Here is a 16,774-nt window from a genome sequence, read left to right on the forward strand (position 1 = left end):
GCTCTTGAATGTCTTGGACTACATATGAAAGCTACATTGATGTCCCTGCATCTTGGGCACCCTGATCTAAAGGAGGCATGTACAAGGGGCCAAGGTTCTCCTCCAGGATTTCATCAAAGTACTGATTAAGCAGCTTAAAGACACCCTCGTCTGGCGAAGCATGAGCTTCAGAAGGACTATGACTTGACTGATCTTTCGCTTGAAAAGTGATCTCATCAGGTCTGGTTCCTGCTACCTCATCAGACACTGGGTTCATTGCAATGGATGTAACAGTATCTGGTTTCATGGGGACTGATTTCTCAGGTGTAAGATTGGGATCTTGACCTTTGACCTCAGTTTTGCAATTAGGTTTCGGAAGTTCATCCCTCCCAGAAGCTTGCTGAAATACCTTACCTAGAGCTACGTATGGTTGGTTAAGATTGTTTACTGGAAACCTAACTATGCCCTTATCGTTTTGTTGCTTCGAGGTAAAGTTCTCACTCATGCCCCTATTTGAACCGGTAAAAGTAGTTCCTCCTACGTTTGCAGGAGGATCTGTCATCTTAGAATGTACAGGTGGGGATTTGAGACTTATGCGATGAGAACCATCTCCATTCCCCCCTGATGAAGACATTTCTTCAGCAGCCTCTTCATTAGTTTTCTTACTCCTACCCTGCTTGTCAGTAGTACCAAGTGGTATGTTGAGGAAATTGATTAGATATAGAGGTGTATTTTCCTGACTTGCACTGGGTTTGGTAGCATTATTGGATGATTTGCATGCAGTGTATAGTGGGTTTTGATTAGAATGGGGAATGATATACAGAGTGCAAGGAGTAGATGGCTGGGACTTTACCACTTTTTGGTTGATTTGGTCCTGGAGTTGTGTTGCCTGAACCTGCTGTCTGACACTCTGAGTGCTAGCAGAGGCAGCGGTGGGATGAGCCATCCCTACATTCAAGGACAAAGCAGTTCCTGGTGCCTGTGCCTTTCTGACGACATTACCTTTGGCACCAGATAGAACATTTCCCACATTCTGAGGCGGGATGTACATGTACTGTTGGGTGCCTAATTGCACCCTAGGAAGCTGTTGAGAGTTCTCAATTGCTTGCCGTGAAGGAGAAAAAGTAGCCTTGTTAGCGACACCAAAGTGCTTGGTTTCCAGAGGAGTACCGTCACTTCGAGTCAGCTGTCCATTTGGTAAGAGGATGAACAGTTGTTCCCTGGGCACTGAAGTACTTACATTATTTCCTGAGGATGCTATTGCAGTAGGTTGATTTCCCGATCTTGGCTGCAGAAGTCCTTGGGTTTGAGCCAATGCCTGTTGTGGCACAGAGACACTTCCTGGACTACCTAAGATGTTAGACTGAACAATCTTCTGTGAAACCGCCGGTGCTAGGGTAGGCATGTTGGTGTTTTGAAGCACTGATCCCTTGTGACTACCAATTGGATCTAGGATGGGCATGCTGTCTGGAATGCCTGGAGTGTGCGTCTGCTTGACGACAGGACTTCCTGTCTGCCCCTGGCTGGCATTCCCAATGGCCACATGCAATCTCTTTTCTGGTGTCTCAGGAAGAGATAGGCTGAATTCCTCAGCTGACCCACCTGCTGAGCTGGTAGACTTGCTTGAACCACTGCCCTTGTTTGAGAACCATGGTGTATTCCTATAGTTCTGAACTTTCTGAGGCATTTCCTTCTTTTGTCCACTGGCACCCCTCATCTTTTCAACATGCTCTACAATTAGTCTTTGACGCTCTTCTGGCTTGTCCTTCAGAGACTCCCAAACTTTAGCGTCAATGGTGAACGAAAATGTCTCTGTCTTTGTTTTCTTATCTGCAACTGGTGCATCAGTAGTAGGCTGAACGGTAGCCTTGGTTTTCTGTAGAAATGGAACTTTCAAAGTTGGTTCTTTTGGTGACTGCTTGGTCAGTTTAGGGATTGGAGATACTGCAGCAGCTTCGCTAGCTCCTGCAGTACGCTTCAGGATTCTGATGAACTTGTCACTTGTATCCCGTTGGAATACTGGAGTTGCCTTCTTCTTAGGAGCAGATGGACGGCTGTAACTCTCATTCTTTTTATAGGGCGGAAAGTTCCTCTGCGCTGCTCCTGGGACCATATTCTTTGTCATTTGAAACGTAGAACCTGCCTTCAATTTCTCCTTGAGTTCCTCATGAACCTTCTTGAGCTTGGTCTCATCCGTCTCCTCAACTTCACCACGTTGCGCATATCTACCTTGAAGAGGAACGCCTTTGACGATCTGGATTTTAGATCGCTTGGCTTTCTTCCGGTCCCTTATATCCTCCCTCTTCTGAGCTCTCCTACGCTTTGAGGACCTCATGGTCCTTCCCGCAATCTCAACACCAGAGTACAGATCAACCTTCCCTCCAAGACTTTCAGATCCTTCCGACCCATTGACCTCAACACTGGGGGTTGGACCTCTGGATACAGACGCTTCATAATCGGCATCACTGTTATCATACTCTGCTGTGTCATCATCACTCTCCTGATCGCTAAGCTCATCACTGTCAAGTTCAGAGCTGCTTTCCGAACTGGAGAAGTCATCATCAATGCTGCTTGCCGCTATTGAGGACGTCTCTACTGCTTCTGATGGCTTCTTGACGTGAAGCTGGTACCAGTAAGCTGCTGCCTCCTGCAAAGCAGATAGAGAAAAATACATTGAATAATTTTCTAGGAAACTATGACCTACTGGTGGGAGTTTGAGAACAAGTACATTGCTTCATCAATATACACAAAATTACAGTAGATACATGCTTGTACCTGTACAGAGTATATCAACTCTACTGGTCACTAATATTTCCTCACTGACAAAGAAAATGATCCGAAAAAAAATAAAAGCAGCTAATTTTACCCCACTGAACCCTGTGGCAAGGTGCCGGGCGATTTTCGAACGGTGAAAATTGTTTACTGGGAGCTTGAATATGCCCTTAACACTTCCTTGCTTTCAGATAAAATTCTCAGTCAAGCCCCAATTGGAGTGGCTCAATCTAGTCGCTCCTACATCTGATGACAACCCTTGCCCAAGTCACATACACCCAAAGGAAAGTAATCATGACCATACCTGGTCAGGACTAGGATCCTTCTTGTAGGCCTCCTGCTCGTTGTACACCACCTCTCTGGCCTTGTGGACAACCTTCTGCAGCTTGGCTTCGATTGGTTCCAAGTCTTCCAGCATCTTGGCGAGTGTCCTGTGGAGGTCAGTGGTTCGACCGGATCTCTTGATAGGTTGGACAATCTGAAGAAGTACGAAGATTAAAGCTATGTAAATGCAGTTGTAGTAATCATTTATTTCATGAGAAAGTCTGTAAAACCAAGGTTAATTGCCATTGTATCACCATAGATCATATATACCATGAACTGAAATTTATGAAATCTAAGCTGAAAACGATCGTCACCACAGATTAGTGCTGTAGAACAGTGTATTATTATTGATTGGGAAAAGACCCCTTTCTGGCTGGAATGCCAAGATGTTTTTAGAAATTCTCAGCAATAGCAGATTTTCTTCAAGAATCATTTTGCTCATATACTAACAGAAAATCAGGTAGTCATTTCACTGGATTCTGTATGATCTCATATTGAAACAGCTGTTACAATAATAGTAATGTGATTTATAGTTCAAAATCCACTCAGTAGAATGCTCATTATAATCACTAAAATTGTTTCTGCATCCATCAAAGCATGTAGGGAAAGAACACAGGTCACAAATGAAACAAATGAAAATTTTAGGCCAGTCAAACCATGGTCAAAGTTGAACAAGATTCCAGCATATAGGCCTCTGTCCACTACTTCTGTCATGCCATTAAAGGCTCCCAATATCATTTTTTATATTGACTTAGATTCCTGATCTTACCGTCTTTCGTCCTTTGGTGATAGTCTCATCCTTCTGGGCAAACTTCTCAACCAGGACCCTGAAGGTTTCCAGACTGTCGCACACCATCTCGAATTCTCCCTCCGGCGGGAGGATACCCGGTAAAGGTTGCGGGGGAGGAGGGGTTGGGATTCTCTCCATGACCTCACCATCCGGCTTCACGTCATCCTGCTCCAGATCATCCTGCTTCAGGTCACCCTGCTTCAGATCATTCCCCTTCAGGTCACCTTCCACCACCTCCATTGTTTCGTCCTTGACAGCCACCTCTGCCTTAACCTCTGGCAGAGCTTCACCTTCAGCTACAGATGGGCCATTTGCTGCATCCGCTGAATCCTTCTCAGAGCGTTCTTGCGGTGTTTGTCCATCCTGGGCACCTACATCTTTGTCCACTGAACAATCCTCCTGACACAGATTGTTGCTTTTAATACTTGTTGCTTCAGTATCTACAGACTTAGAATTGTTTACGCAGTCATTAATGACATTATCCACAATGTCCATGCCATTGCTGCATGGGTCCTTGCTGATGTCATTTTCAGAAAGCTGGGCAACCTTGTGGTCAATGTCCATAACATTATTAGACTGGTTCTGATTGAGGGTACTCATTCCATTAGCTGAACTGCCGTTTTCCAACTGGTGAGTCTCATCCACCGACTCACCCTTGGTTTGAACAGTATCTGGTGAAACTTGGGCATCCGGTCCATTGGTTATCTCCTCCGTTGGTTTAGTAAGGTCACCAGAATGACCTGCACCATCATCTTTGGGGCCCCTTGGGGCATCATTGGAATGTGTTTCATGACTGCTATCATCCACCTCCATTACACCATTACATAATACATTCTCGGAAGGGGATTTCCCTCCCGCTGAATTTGGGGAATCCCCTTCTACCGTACTACGGGCTTCCCCTCCCTGTACACCACTTTTCTGAGTCCTTCCCTCATCACTCCCAGGTAAACCATCAACAACATTGTCAATGTCTTTAGTTGATATTGTTTCAAGGTGTTTATTGTCCAAGTTATCTGCGCCCTCTTCTATCTCCCGAGATAGAGTCCCTGCTTCATTTTCTGTTCTATCCAGACTGTCATCACACACGGATGACGACTGAGGTCCATCAGTGCATACTGTCCTATCAGATTTTTGGTCCTTATCTTCAACGTTTGTTCCATTGTTCTGTGAGTCACAGGCAGCATCTGTAACATCTTCGTTGTCACCACCATTTTGGCTCTTTTCATCCTGCTCCTCAAGCTCAGGTTTGTCTAATCTTGCTGATCGCCGACTTGAACGCCTTGTTGGTGTTACGATTGCCATTGGCTTAGCAGGCGTCTGTAGTAAACAGATGAATAAAAAAAGAAAATATTCAAGATGTCTGTTAAATTTGCTTTAAATCGACAACTCTTTGATACTATGGAGAATAAATGCATGTAATGAGAATTTAATGACAAAAAGGTCTGTCTGCAAAGATATGATGTGCAATATGAATCGTTTAAAACTGTATCAGCTTCATGTTAACAAATAAATATTCACATTTTTCAGTTGTAATACACAAATTTTGGAGATACATGTAAAATAAAAAACATTTAAAGATTTTGCAAAACTCACTGGTCTTTACTATTTGTGAAAAATCTAGGAAAAACACCCAAAAAATGACCAAATATTATCGAAATTCATATCGTACTTGGTGAAATTCATTTATCACTCACAGACAAGAATCATAGTGCACCGTCCTCTCTCTATGAGGCAAACAAAATGATTTTTATTTTGGGGGGCTACTTTCCATGACCTACAGCCTAAATAAGCAACAATGAATAACAGGGTTCCCACAGATATTTGAAAACAGAATTCCATGACTTTTCCATAATTTTTCCATGACTAAATTGCTGATATCCATGACTTCCTGTAATGTCCCGGGAGTTATGCAGAATTTGGGATATCACAAAACTGGGAAAAATTGAAATCATGAACACCAATTACAATAGCAGAGTATGATGACAGGGTATGAGAGTTGCGAGACACTACAATCTAGAAAGATGCCATAGCCACGAGGTAAATGCAATCCAATGGCTTTTCACAATTTTCCACATTCCCTGACTTTTCCCTGAAATTCCATGACCACAAAATTTTCCATGATTTTCCATGGCTGGGAACCCTGAATAAGTTTTAACATTTTGCAGTGAATAGGGATTGTGGGGGGCACTTTTTTAATTTTCCTGGGGACCGTTTCATCAACATTTTTGTCTGACATGATGTCAGATCTGACATCTTTCCTTGATTTTGATTGGCTGATAAGCACTATTACTATGGTAACTGTCGGATAAATTGGGATTTGTCGGATAAAACGTCTGACAAGTCCTTTCATGAAACGCTCCCCAGGGCTCTTGTGAGCATTCTGGGAGAGAAATTGCCAAAGGCCCTGTGGAATATATTTCCATGTTTCCTATCCTGCGAAATTTTTATCCATCAGTAACAGCTGCCTCACCTTCTTAGCAGCCTGAGCTGGAGTGGAACCATCCTTCCTAGGTCTACCTCTCCCTGCCTTAACACCAGGAGTAGCCTGAGATGGGGTCTTGGCTTCACCACCAGTCTCCTTCCCTTTACTGGTAGTAGTCTCTGACTCACTCGTCTCTCCTGCATCCTTCCTAGGTCTGCCCCGCTTCTTCGGCCCGGCGCTGGCAGGGGTTGCGGGCGTCTTGGCGGCCTTCTTGGGCGACTTCTCGTCGGGTTCTGCGTTTTTCCTGGGCCTGCCTCTCTTCTTGGGCCCCTCCTCGACCTCAGAAGCGCTTTCAGCTTCTTTCTTTGCCTTCTTTGAAGGGCTCTTTGCTTCCTTTTCCGCTTTCTGGGAGAGGCAACAAAGATTGGGGAAAAAAGCTCGGTAAATTAATAACCAGGTAGATGGCATTCAACTCAAAGGCAATTTTAATACTGATAAAATGTAAGGTAGAAAAAGCATCAAATTATTGGGTTTGGATACACATGATGCAATGATTGGAAATATAAGATATGAGCTCATTTCCAATATTAGACAAATGAAAACTCATCTTAAAGTGATTGGTTAACATTGCTTTGACTTTTAAAAATCTGAGCTAGAAGGTCACACTTGTCACCTGTGTCTGTGATATGTTCCAAAAATGAAGCCCAGAAAAAATTGCGTTAAAAAATGATTATTTAGTGCTACAAAAATTGAAATATAAAGTGACCGTAAACACCATCTTAATTTCATCCCATACACTTATGTGTACTATTTAGGTGTCTATAAGACGCCTATTTACACAATTGGGATTTGCCTCGTAGTTTTAGCTTTTTATTCTAAATAATGGTTGTTTTCAGGGTTTATTAGTTCTAATACATGCACTTGTACACATGTTTCATCTTGGTTTGAGAATTTTTTAAATCGGCTGCTCACAAAGTTAAACAATCCCTTTAAACTTATTTCAGACAGGGTTTCAAATTCGGCCTATTTACGGCTGTTAGAGTTTGAATTTGGCATCCACCATCCTTTCTCTCAACAATGTTTTCATTTTTATTCAAAATAGACCTTTGAGCAATTACTTTACATATTTAGTCATCAGAAATTACAAAGCTATCAAAAAGATTGTATACTGAAATTTTCAGCCCATTCTGAATTGAGAAGGGGTTTCATAAAAAAAACAAGACATGAATACGGAGATATCTTATTTTGATCAGGTACCTAAAAAATTGAATTGTGATGTAAAATCTCTTGATTTATCCAATGAAACGCATTTTACTTCATGTCCTTCACGTCATAACTTATTTATTTCAGAACGGTGTCAAATTCCCCTTGAAAACATACAATAATCTGCCTGTAAGTTTACCGACAGTATTCCATTTTTCCTTTACCTTTTTCTTTGGTTTTTCTTCTCTGATTTGAGCCTGACGATAGATCCTAAGATCAGTCGACAAGAAATGAGGGAAGTAGAGATAGCTGGCCTTGTCATCATCCTCCCCCAGCATCACAACGCGCTGATCCTCTATTGTGCTGGTATCCACACCAAACCATACATCATAGTCCGTTTCCTGGGGATCAGCGAAACAAAATCATCCAAATGAGTGTGCAACACTATCACAGTGATATAATGCAAAATAAACAGACATAGGTCAACTTTCACAGATCAACCTCCAAATAAGCTTCACAAGTCGAAGCAATTAGACCAGCTCATGCAGAACATGTTTTATATACCGGTACCTCTTTTTTCAGCTCAAGCAATGTCAACTTGGAGTTTTTTTTTTCCTTCTGATGTTACGAACATGTAATGGGAAAGTTTAAATCCAATATAAACAGTGCAACACTTAAGGTTAATTTCAAAAATATGTTGCTGACTTCGCAGGTGGCGACACGACAATTGCTCCTGCGACATTTGCTCTGGTGTTAATATCTGTGAGGGCATAGGGTTAGAATTAGGAGTTTAATAGAGTTTTCGGTTCAGAATAAGATTAGGGTCTATTATTTAGTTTTGGAGGTTACGTCTTTATGTTTGGCTTAACCCTAAATAGACTGGGCTATTTCGACGCCTAAGAAGATGGGGGGGGCTGATTCAGCCCCCCCCTATGATCTCGGCCGTCGATCGCGCGATCGCGACGAAAATTGGCACACGCGTTACCCATGGCATTATCTACAAAACTATAACATCAAATTCTGCAAAAAATCTCATGTCTCATTAATTATGCTAATTTATGCGTAAAATCATAAGTTTGCTCTAATTAATAAAATAATGCCCCTGAAATGCTAATTTTTGTTTCACATACTCTAGATAGGCATCTGATCAAATTGATTTAAAAAAAATTTCAAAATCACATTTATTTTCTTATGTATTCTATTGTTTTCTAAATTTCTTATGTATTTCTTTGTTTTTCGACTTTTTGTTTTTTATTGTTTTTTCAATGGAAATTGTCGGGGACTTTATTTAGACCATAAAAAAGATAAAATTAATTGATTTTAAGCAGTAAAAGGAAAAATAATGATGCATTTGTGAATATTGGCTAAGAACACTATTTGCATTGGATTTGTACACAAATTCACGTTTTTGAGTAATGTTGGGTCTGCATGCACTTACGAAATGTTGCGTAATTTTGGAACCGGGTACCCGGGGGTCACAATTTTGGTCTCAAAAGTTGCGCGAGACTTGAAAGTAAAAAGTCAGCAAGCGACGCGGTCAAAAAATTTCGCGCGGCGGATTTATCACGAAAAATGTCGAGGGGGGGGGCTGAATCAGCCCCCCCCCCAGTCTTTTTAGGGTTAACCTATCTTAGGGTTAACCTAACCTAATTAGCATAATCACTTAACCTTAATCACGTTTTTGAGCAATTTTCGGCCTGACATGCACTTACATAATGTTGCATAATTTCGGAACACATACCCGAGTGACGCGAAATTGGTCTCAAAAGTTGCGCAAGACTTGAAAGTAAAAAGTCAGGGAGTGGCGCAGTAAAAAAATTTCGCACGGCGAAAATATCGAGCGATTCGTTGAGGGGGGGCCTCCGAGGCCCCCCCCCCCCCCCGGCCTAGATAGGGTTAATAGTGTTTCGCATGAAATAAATTACTATACAATCTTGTAGACTATGTCCCAGGCAACCCCCGTGCCAATTTTTGGCACGATCGCACGGCCAACGGCCGAGATCTTAGGGGGGGCCTGGGAGGCCCCCCCCCCGGCCATATGAACTCCCAAAATACCCCGGCCTAGATAGGGTTAACATGCAGATTTTACATCAGAGCAACTGTCGCCGGAACAAATGCCATGGAACCTTGAAGGTCACCACAGAAAGCTCTGCTCTCACCTACTGGGCCACAGACTACTGCTTTAAAAAATTATGATTCTCAGAGGTAAACTAATTTCATATATTTTATTAGTCGTCTTTACCAGGGTAGCCTGTTCAGTGATTTAGACACTGTTGTCAACCAGGGCCCTGCACAATACAGAAAACAATCAAAAGAATATACAACACATATGGAGTTGACTTTGTTACACTGCAATATGATGACAATAGAGAGCAATGATTTGTTTTGATTTGATTTGATTTGTTTTGTTTTGATTTGTTTTGATTTGATTTGGTTTTGATTTGATTTGATTTGTTTTGATTTGATTTGGTTTGATACGATTTGCTTGAACAAAGCTCAGACTTACAAATAGATGATCACACATGCCCTTCAATATCCAGACTCTCTCATAGATGGATAGATCATGATACTGACGACCAGTCAGGGGGTTCACATCCCCAAGCACTTCAAAGAAACGCTCAGAGATGTACAGATGACGGGCAACCTGTCGAATTACAAGTACAAACAATAATGAAAGACTGACAGTCAACCCGCCCAAAACGTCGAGTAACCTCTCTTCATTTCATCCTGCTACTACTCAAACCATCGCTACTCAAGCCATATTCAGCTCATCTCATCTGGTTTACAGTCCTTTTCAGGACTTCACTCACTTTCAAGAAAAGAATACTTTTATTTCCTCTTTTCATCATTCTGGTCTGTCCATTTCAATCTTTCTGCCTGTATTTCCTTCCCCTTCTTCATGTTATACATTGTGAGCCGTAAACCTTCTCCACGTTAATGTTCAATTAGGCCTGACTCATCCAATTTCTTTAGACCGGTGCCAACCAAGTTAGGCAATTCCATAAAATATGTACTTCCAACCCCCTATATGTGGGACCTTCATGAAATTTTCTGTCTCTGATTTCTTGTTCTTTTGACAGTCTGTAAAGCTCTCAAAGGACCATGACTTGGTCATTTTATAAAATGAAGTAAAACTTGAGAAAAATGGGGGTCAGACGTACAAAATGGTTGATCATTTTATGGAATTGCCAAGCTCCACAAAAATCTCAAGATTAATTTTGGGTGACTTACTATTGCTTTAGGAGTAGCAGGTCACATATAACCTTTGACCCTTTTTTAATGTTTCCATTTATCTTCTTGTCTTTACAGTGAAATAAACATCTTCTAATAACTGATACTGGAGCATTATAAATTTCTACTACCATGGCGATATGAAACAGAAACTGAGAATTGGAATACAACGATTCAACTCACACTTTGTCGTGTAGCAGTCTCAACGCTTAGAAAGGCATACCAGACATCAAGGTTCTTGCGTAGCTTGTCCTGCCAGAATTCATACGGCATTGGGGGTTTCTTCGACACCCTGTACACAAACACCCAATGAAATTCACAGATAAAAATAACTGTACAATTATATTGCGCAATTTCTACAAGTATATACTCAACTGCGCATTGCAATAATATTATTTTTGTAGAGCCGGTTGTGTCGTGGTTCTGACTCTCGCCTTGTAAACAGAGGGTAGTGTGTTCGAATCCCACCAAGGTCTGGCGTCTTTTGGCAAGAGGTTAATCTACACTTTGCCACTCTTGACCCAGGTTCTAAATGGGTACCTGGTAGGATGTGAAAGTCATTGTAGCTTGTCCAGTACTCTGTGCTCCTCATCGGAGACTGACTGGAATACTCCCCAGGGAGTCGAAGATCTGCACACATTGTTTGTGGGAATAACTGATTGAATCCGATGACAAGGGTAATAATATATCTGTAAACCTCTTAGACATGTTGTTCCGTACCATTAAGCGCTCTATAATGATTATAATCATTACCCTGGCTATAGCCGCGCTGCCTACAGGTGCTCTCCCATTTGAGGAATTTCTTTTTACCCAGTTATGTACAGCACAATGAAGGTAAATTTCTTGCTAAAGTAAAACACACAATGGCTGGGGATTGAACCCACGTCCCTATGATTGAAAGACAAAATTGTTGACCGCTAGACCATGAAGCCCCCCACAGAAAATAAAAGCTGAATTTATATAGCCCATTTTTTAATGGATACAAAAGGGAAGTAACATTAACCCAGTTTTAGCTCAAACTGCTGTTTCATCAGCAGCGCTCAATGCATTCTCAGAATTAATCATACTGGATACCTATTCACCTCACCAGTCTGCTGGGCAAACCCTTCACTCAAGTGGTCTGAATATGCAGCCTAAAATGACTTGTGTCCTGAAGTGAAACAGCAAGTTTTACATGGGCTAGTCTTGTTTCAATCAGGGTCTGTGCCTGCAGACTAATACCTCACCTGGGTCAAGTGCAGCAAGTGCAGCAAAATGTGGATTAAATTCTTGCTGAAGGGAACACAAGGCATTCTGGATTTTGAACCAACAATCCTCTGTCTGCTAGATATGTGTCATATTAATAATACTTGCTGATCTCTTTTTTATAGCACGTAACGCTTAATTTAACTGTATTCTCTTGAGCGCTGCGCTAATGCAGCATATTTACCATGGCTTCAGGAGAGCAGCTGTTCCTTGCAGTGTTTCAAGGAATGAATTCCTACCTTGGGCGTTTCATGAAGGACTTGTCAGACATTTTATCTGACAAATCCCATTTTATCTGACAGTTACCATAGTAAAAGTGCTTCTCAGCGAATCAGAATCAAGGCAGGATGTCAGATCTGAAAACTTGTCAGACAAACCTGTTGATGAAACGCTCCCCAGGTCCTCATTTACCTCACCTGGGTTGAATGCAGCACAATATGAATAAATTTCTTGCTGATTAAAACTGAAACATGAAGCAGGAATTGAATCCACAACCCTTTGAATAAGAGACGGAAGTCGTAACCACTACTCCATGATGCATATGCACTCACCGTTTCCGGTGGTACCTCGTGGTAAGAATATTGGTGAAGATACGTGCTAGGAGTTTGCTGGATTGCGGGAGGATAAGCGCCCTCTCTAGTTCAAAGATGGAGAACTCTGGCAAGTACATGTTCTCGCAGCACAGCTTGAGGAACTGTCCGATGGCTGGAATCTGAATAAATGAAATAATAAGTTATTATTGAAATTATACATTGAAAAACTACGATATATCATAATGGTTTTATGATTATGTTGAAATATAGCAGTAACACGATACATGAACGAAATATTGTTGATAATTATCCCTAAATAGACTGGGCTTTTTCGACGCCTAAGAAAGTTGTGCGAGACTTAAAAGTAAAAAGTCCCTCAAAATTTTTTTGAGCAGCAGATTTATCGCAGAAAATGTTGAGGGTGCTGAATCAGCCCCCTCCCCGTTCATATTATGGTTAAGAGTTCATTACCATTGATTGACCACAAATGCTGCACCGCTTTAAACCAACTCAGCGCTTTGAAAGTTGGTACCCAAATACCCGCTTTTCATGGACAAGCATTTACTGACACCCTTATTTTCATTTCCCCCTTCCCTGCTCTCACAGAATTGCAGAGCATACTGAATGGATACAATGGATTTTCAGACTTGGCGATATATCGTCCTAACATCGTGTTATGGCGATAATCGACTCACACTGAAATCAAATATCGACCAGCACTCTTTTGGTTTTCGATTGAACAATACACCCTATCCTAAACCAAAAATAAAATCTCATTGCAACCCCAACCCTACATCTTAGATGAAGCAAATGTTGCTTCACAATAATTTTCTTTTTAATAATTTGAAAGTTATCCTACCTCCCACATGGATTTGAGCTGGGTTGCAAGCGGCTCAACCAACAGTTCTGTTTTCTCCCATTCTAAGAGTCGCTTGTTCAGTCTTTCCAGCTCTGCTTTCCTTTCTATAATCCTCTGTTTCCTTCTCTCCTCCTCTTCTCTCTCTAGTTGCTTCACCATGGCGTCTGCGACGGGTGTCAGGGAGGATTTACTTTCCAGAATCCTCTGGCTGACTCTGCGTCCTGTTATAGAGAAGATTTAAGTATCAGCTTGGTATGAGCTTGGTCTACGTGGAACACATTCAAAACGTTATTTCAATGTAAATGTTTTTTCAGTATGATTTTGTATAATCTGTTATTGTGTTCCATGTAACCGTCCAATGCAAAGTGCTATATGAATATAAGTGTTTCTTAAATACTAGTCTAAAAATCATTATCATTACTTTTATTAGCATAATCATAACTTATCTTTCAGATGTTAACACTTACCAAACATAGAGCTTGAAGATGTTTCTGGCTCTGTAAGTTGTGGGCCACTGGTCACATGGAAATTAGTCTTGTCCTTAATATGCCTGAAAGAATAGTAAGAAGATGAATTTCTATTCAATCTTTACATCTTTTTTTAATTAATCCAATCATATAATTGCATTTTGCTTCAGCAAACTGTTCATATTTTCATCAATTGGATTTAATATGATGTTATATCTTGTTTTACCTCAAATGTTCCTCAAATTGGATACGTTTTATATTTTTTAATGAAAAGAAGACTGGCAGATGCCAATGATGTTCCAATAAATTCAATTCAAATTCAATAAATATTTTTGTATATTTTTTATTATTCAACTCACTATATTTGCTGTTTGTTTCTTCATTTTCTAACATTTCAACATAACAATGGAAAAAAAATGAATTATCAATATATTGTGCATCCTTTCTATCAGTATTAACTTGTACTTTACCAATTTCAAACGTTTCTTTTTCTCAATCTGATTCATGATTCATGTCTTGGCATTGTATAATTGAGCATGATCGGTTAAGGGTTCGCATTGAGGTGAAAAAATTTTTTTAAGGTACTTTTATCAAATTTGCTTTTAAAATAATCTTTGATATCTCAGGTTTCAAAAAACTAAGTTTCATGAAGATTGATGATTCCGAAAGTACCGGAATAGTCCATTTTATTCATGGGGGTGCTGCTACCTGTCATCACGGACGGACATTTTTACTCAAATTATATTCACTCTAGTTTAATTGTTTTTAAAGTTACTCTAATTTGGTTTGGATGTTCTTGCACTCTGAACATTTCTCTATTATCAGACATAATATAGTAGAAAAAGAATATTGGGAACTAATTTTTTTTGGTAGGTGTTAACATTTCCATTTTGAAATTTCCGTCCGTGATGGAAAAAAAGATGAAAAGTTTTTTTATTCTTTATCAGAGTAGAAATAAAAAATAAAAAGGTTTAGAGGTATCTCTCTAAACACTGTACATTATTTTATTTGAACATGGCTAAAATCCATACATTTTATCCATATCATAAAGTCAGTCAAAAATGATCACGGACGGACATTAATTTGATCACGGACGGACAAAGTTAATTCACTCAAATTCATTTCACTCTAGTTTTATTGTTTTCAAAGTTACTCCAATTTTTTTAATGGTCTTGCACTCTGAACATTAATCTATCATCAAACATAAATTAGTAGGGAAAAAATATGGGAAGTAAACTTTCCTTGTAGATGTTAACATTTCCGTCCGTCCGTGATGAAATTAATGTCCGTCCGTGATCATTTTTATTAGGATAATGTCTATGGACTCAGCTTTTTATTCTTTATCAGAATAGAAACAGAAATAAAAGTGTGTAGAAGTATTTCACTGGACACTGTTCATCATTTTATTTGAACATAGCTAAAATCCATACATTTTATGCATTTAATAAATCAATGAAAAATGATCACGGACGGACATTAATTTCATCACGGACGGACGAGTGAAATACTTGTGGAAAGATTCATATATGCAAATGAGAAACTTTGCTGAGCAGATTATGAGTTTAATTTTAGCTTCTAATTGCAGTGAAAAATGGCTCTGAGAATTATTCAGAACTCAAATGGAATAAGCCTACAACTCTTCACAATTTTTTGTGATATCTTTGTTTGGCCGTTATTGGGGCTATATTGTTGTCAGGAAAATTGTTAAGCATTATTGGAATGCAGATAGAGTTGAAAAGCTGCATGTACATGTATATGCCAAAAAAGCGGGAAACAAAGTATGGCAAGAACAAGTCCAAAGCTGTAGATTTCATCAATTCAAGCTTGCAGAAAGTGATGGAGAAGAAGTAGAATGCAATGCATAATCTGATTTAAGCAGAAAAATCAATTTTTCCATGTACAAACTTATGGATTCACAATGCTTCTAAACAGAACATAGGTTTGTGAAAATTACATGAATACCTTTTTTCGAAGTCCATTTTGGAGCTAATTTTAAGCAAATCGCTAATCTGGTAAACTGTGAAAATGCATAAAGCTTGCAATGTAGTGTTTAGAAGTTAAGCTTTGGATTGGAATATCAATTTCAATTTTGGATTCGGTCAGGGCCTAAATACATGAGGGCTGTTGATGTTATGGGGTGTCTCCGCTTTGATATATGCAAAAGATGGATTTAAAGAGAGCCCCTGACAAGTGTTGATCCAACAAACAAGCATAAGGATCAGTGACCTGTTAATCTTTTAGATTTAGTTTTTGGACCTTAATAAAACATCTTTGCTCTTGGAAAATTAATGCCTAAAATCATCATGATCATAAAAATACTTGTATCAACATGATCAATAATCAACTAGCTGTTGATTTTGAACCTACTTGTATTCTACACTTTAAAAAGACAATAGGGGAAGGCGGGGTAAGTTGTGACACTTTTTGCATTTTGCACGTTAGAATTGATATGACTAGTAATATTGTAGAAATAAGTACCTTACCTTTAAATTTGATTCTTGGGAAATATTTTTCACCTATATATAACTTTCTACCCCCACGCTGAATGTCATTGTGACCTTTGAAAAAAAGGATGTCAAATTGCTCAACTTGCCCCATCTGTGGGGTAAGTTGTGCCATCGTCTGGGGTAAGTTGAGCCACAAAAACTATGTAAAAAATGTATGCGGGAAGAACCAGGATGTCAATTTTTCATTTAAAGTCTTTTCACTTGCTAATTCTCTATGAATACTAACATCTTCTGAAAGTAAAAGGACTGTCATGTGAATTTGCTCCTTTCTGCCTGCATATCAATGGCTTTTTACATTTTTTTTTTTTTATTATACAGTTGTACATCACCTATTCTTTACGTTCGATTTTGACAAGAAATGTGTTAAGAGTAATCGTATGTCTAGATTATACTGTGCGTCTAGCATAGAAATCAAGTTGCTACATCTTAAATCAAGTTGCAG

General features: G+C 39.8%; 1 protein-coding gene across 1 annotated transcript in view; it reads right to left on the reverse strand.

The window, feature by feature from the left end:
* LOC121417123 overlaps nucleotides 1-16,774 on the reverse strand; it is a 34,063-nt gene that overhangs the window by 7,734 nt on the left and 9,555 nt on the right. The window contains exons 6-15 of the mRNA XM_041610705.1: nucleotides 13,826-13,908; nucleotides 13,359-13,579; nucleotides 12,518-12,678; nucleotides 10,905-11,013; nucleotides 9,997-10,134; nucleotides 7,715-7,891; nucleotides 6,336-6,692; nucleotides 3,845-5,182; nucleotides 3,056-3,229; nucleotides 1,220-2,626 (exon numbers count right to left, since the gene is read on the reverse strand). Of these exons, the coding sequence (XP_041466639.1) occupies nucleotides 1,220-2,626; nucleotides 3,056-3,229; nucleotides 3,845-5,182; nucleotides 6,336-6,692; nucleotides 7,715-7,891; nucleotides 9,997-10,134; nucleotides 10,905-11,013; nucleotides 12,518-12,678; nucleotides 13,359-13,579; nucleotides 13,826-13,908 (4,165 nt within the window). The remainder of the gene's footprint in view (nucleotides 1-1,219; nucleotides 2,627-3,055; nucleotides 3,230-3,844; nucleotides 5,183-6,335; nucleotides 6,693-7,714; nucleotides 7,892-9,996; nucleotides 10,135-10,904; nucleotides 11,014-12,517; nucleotides 12,679-13,358; nucleotides 13,580-13,825; nucleotides 13,909-16,774) is intronic.

The sequence above is a fragment of the Lytechinus variegatus genome, chromosome 6 (assembly GCF_018143015.1).
Source record: "Lytechinus variegatus isolate NC3 chromosome 6, Lvar_3.0, whole genome shotgun sequence".
Taxonomy (NCBI): Eukaryota; Metazoa; Echinodermata; class Echinoidea; order Temnopleuroida; family Toxopneustidae; genus Lytechinus; species Lytechinus variegatus.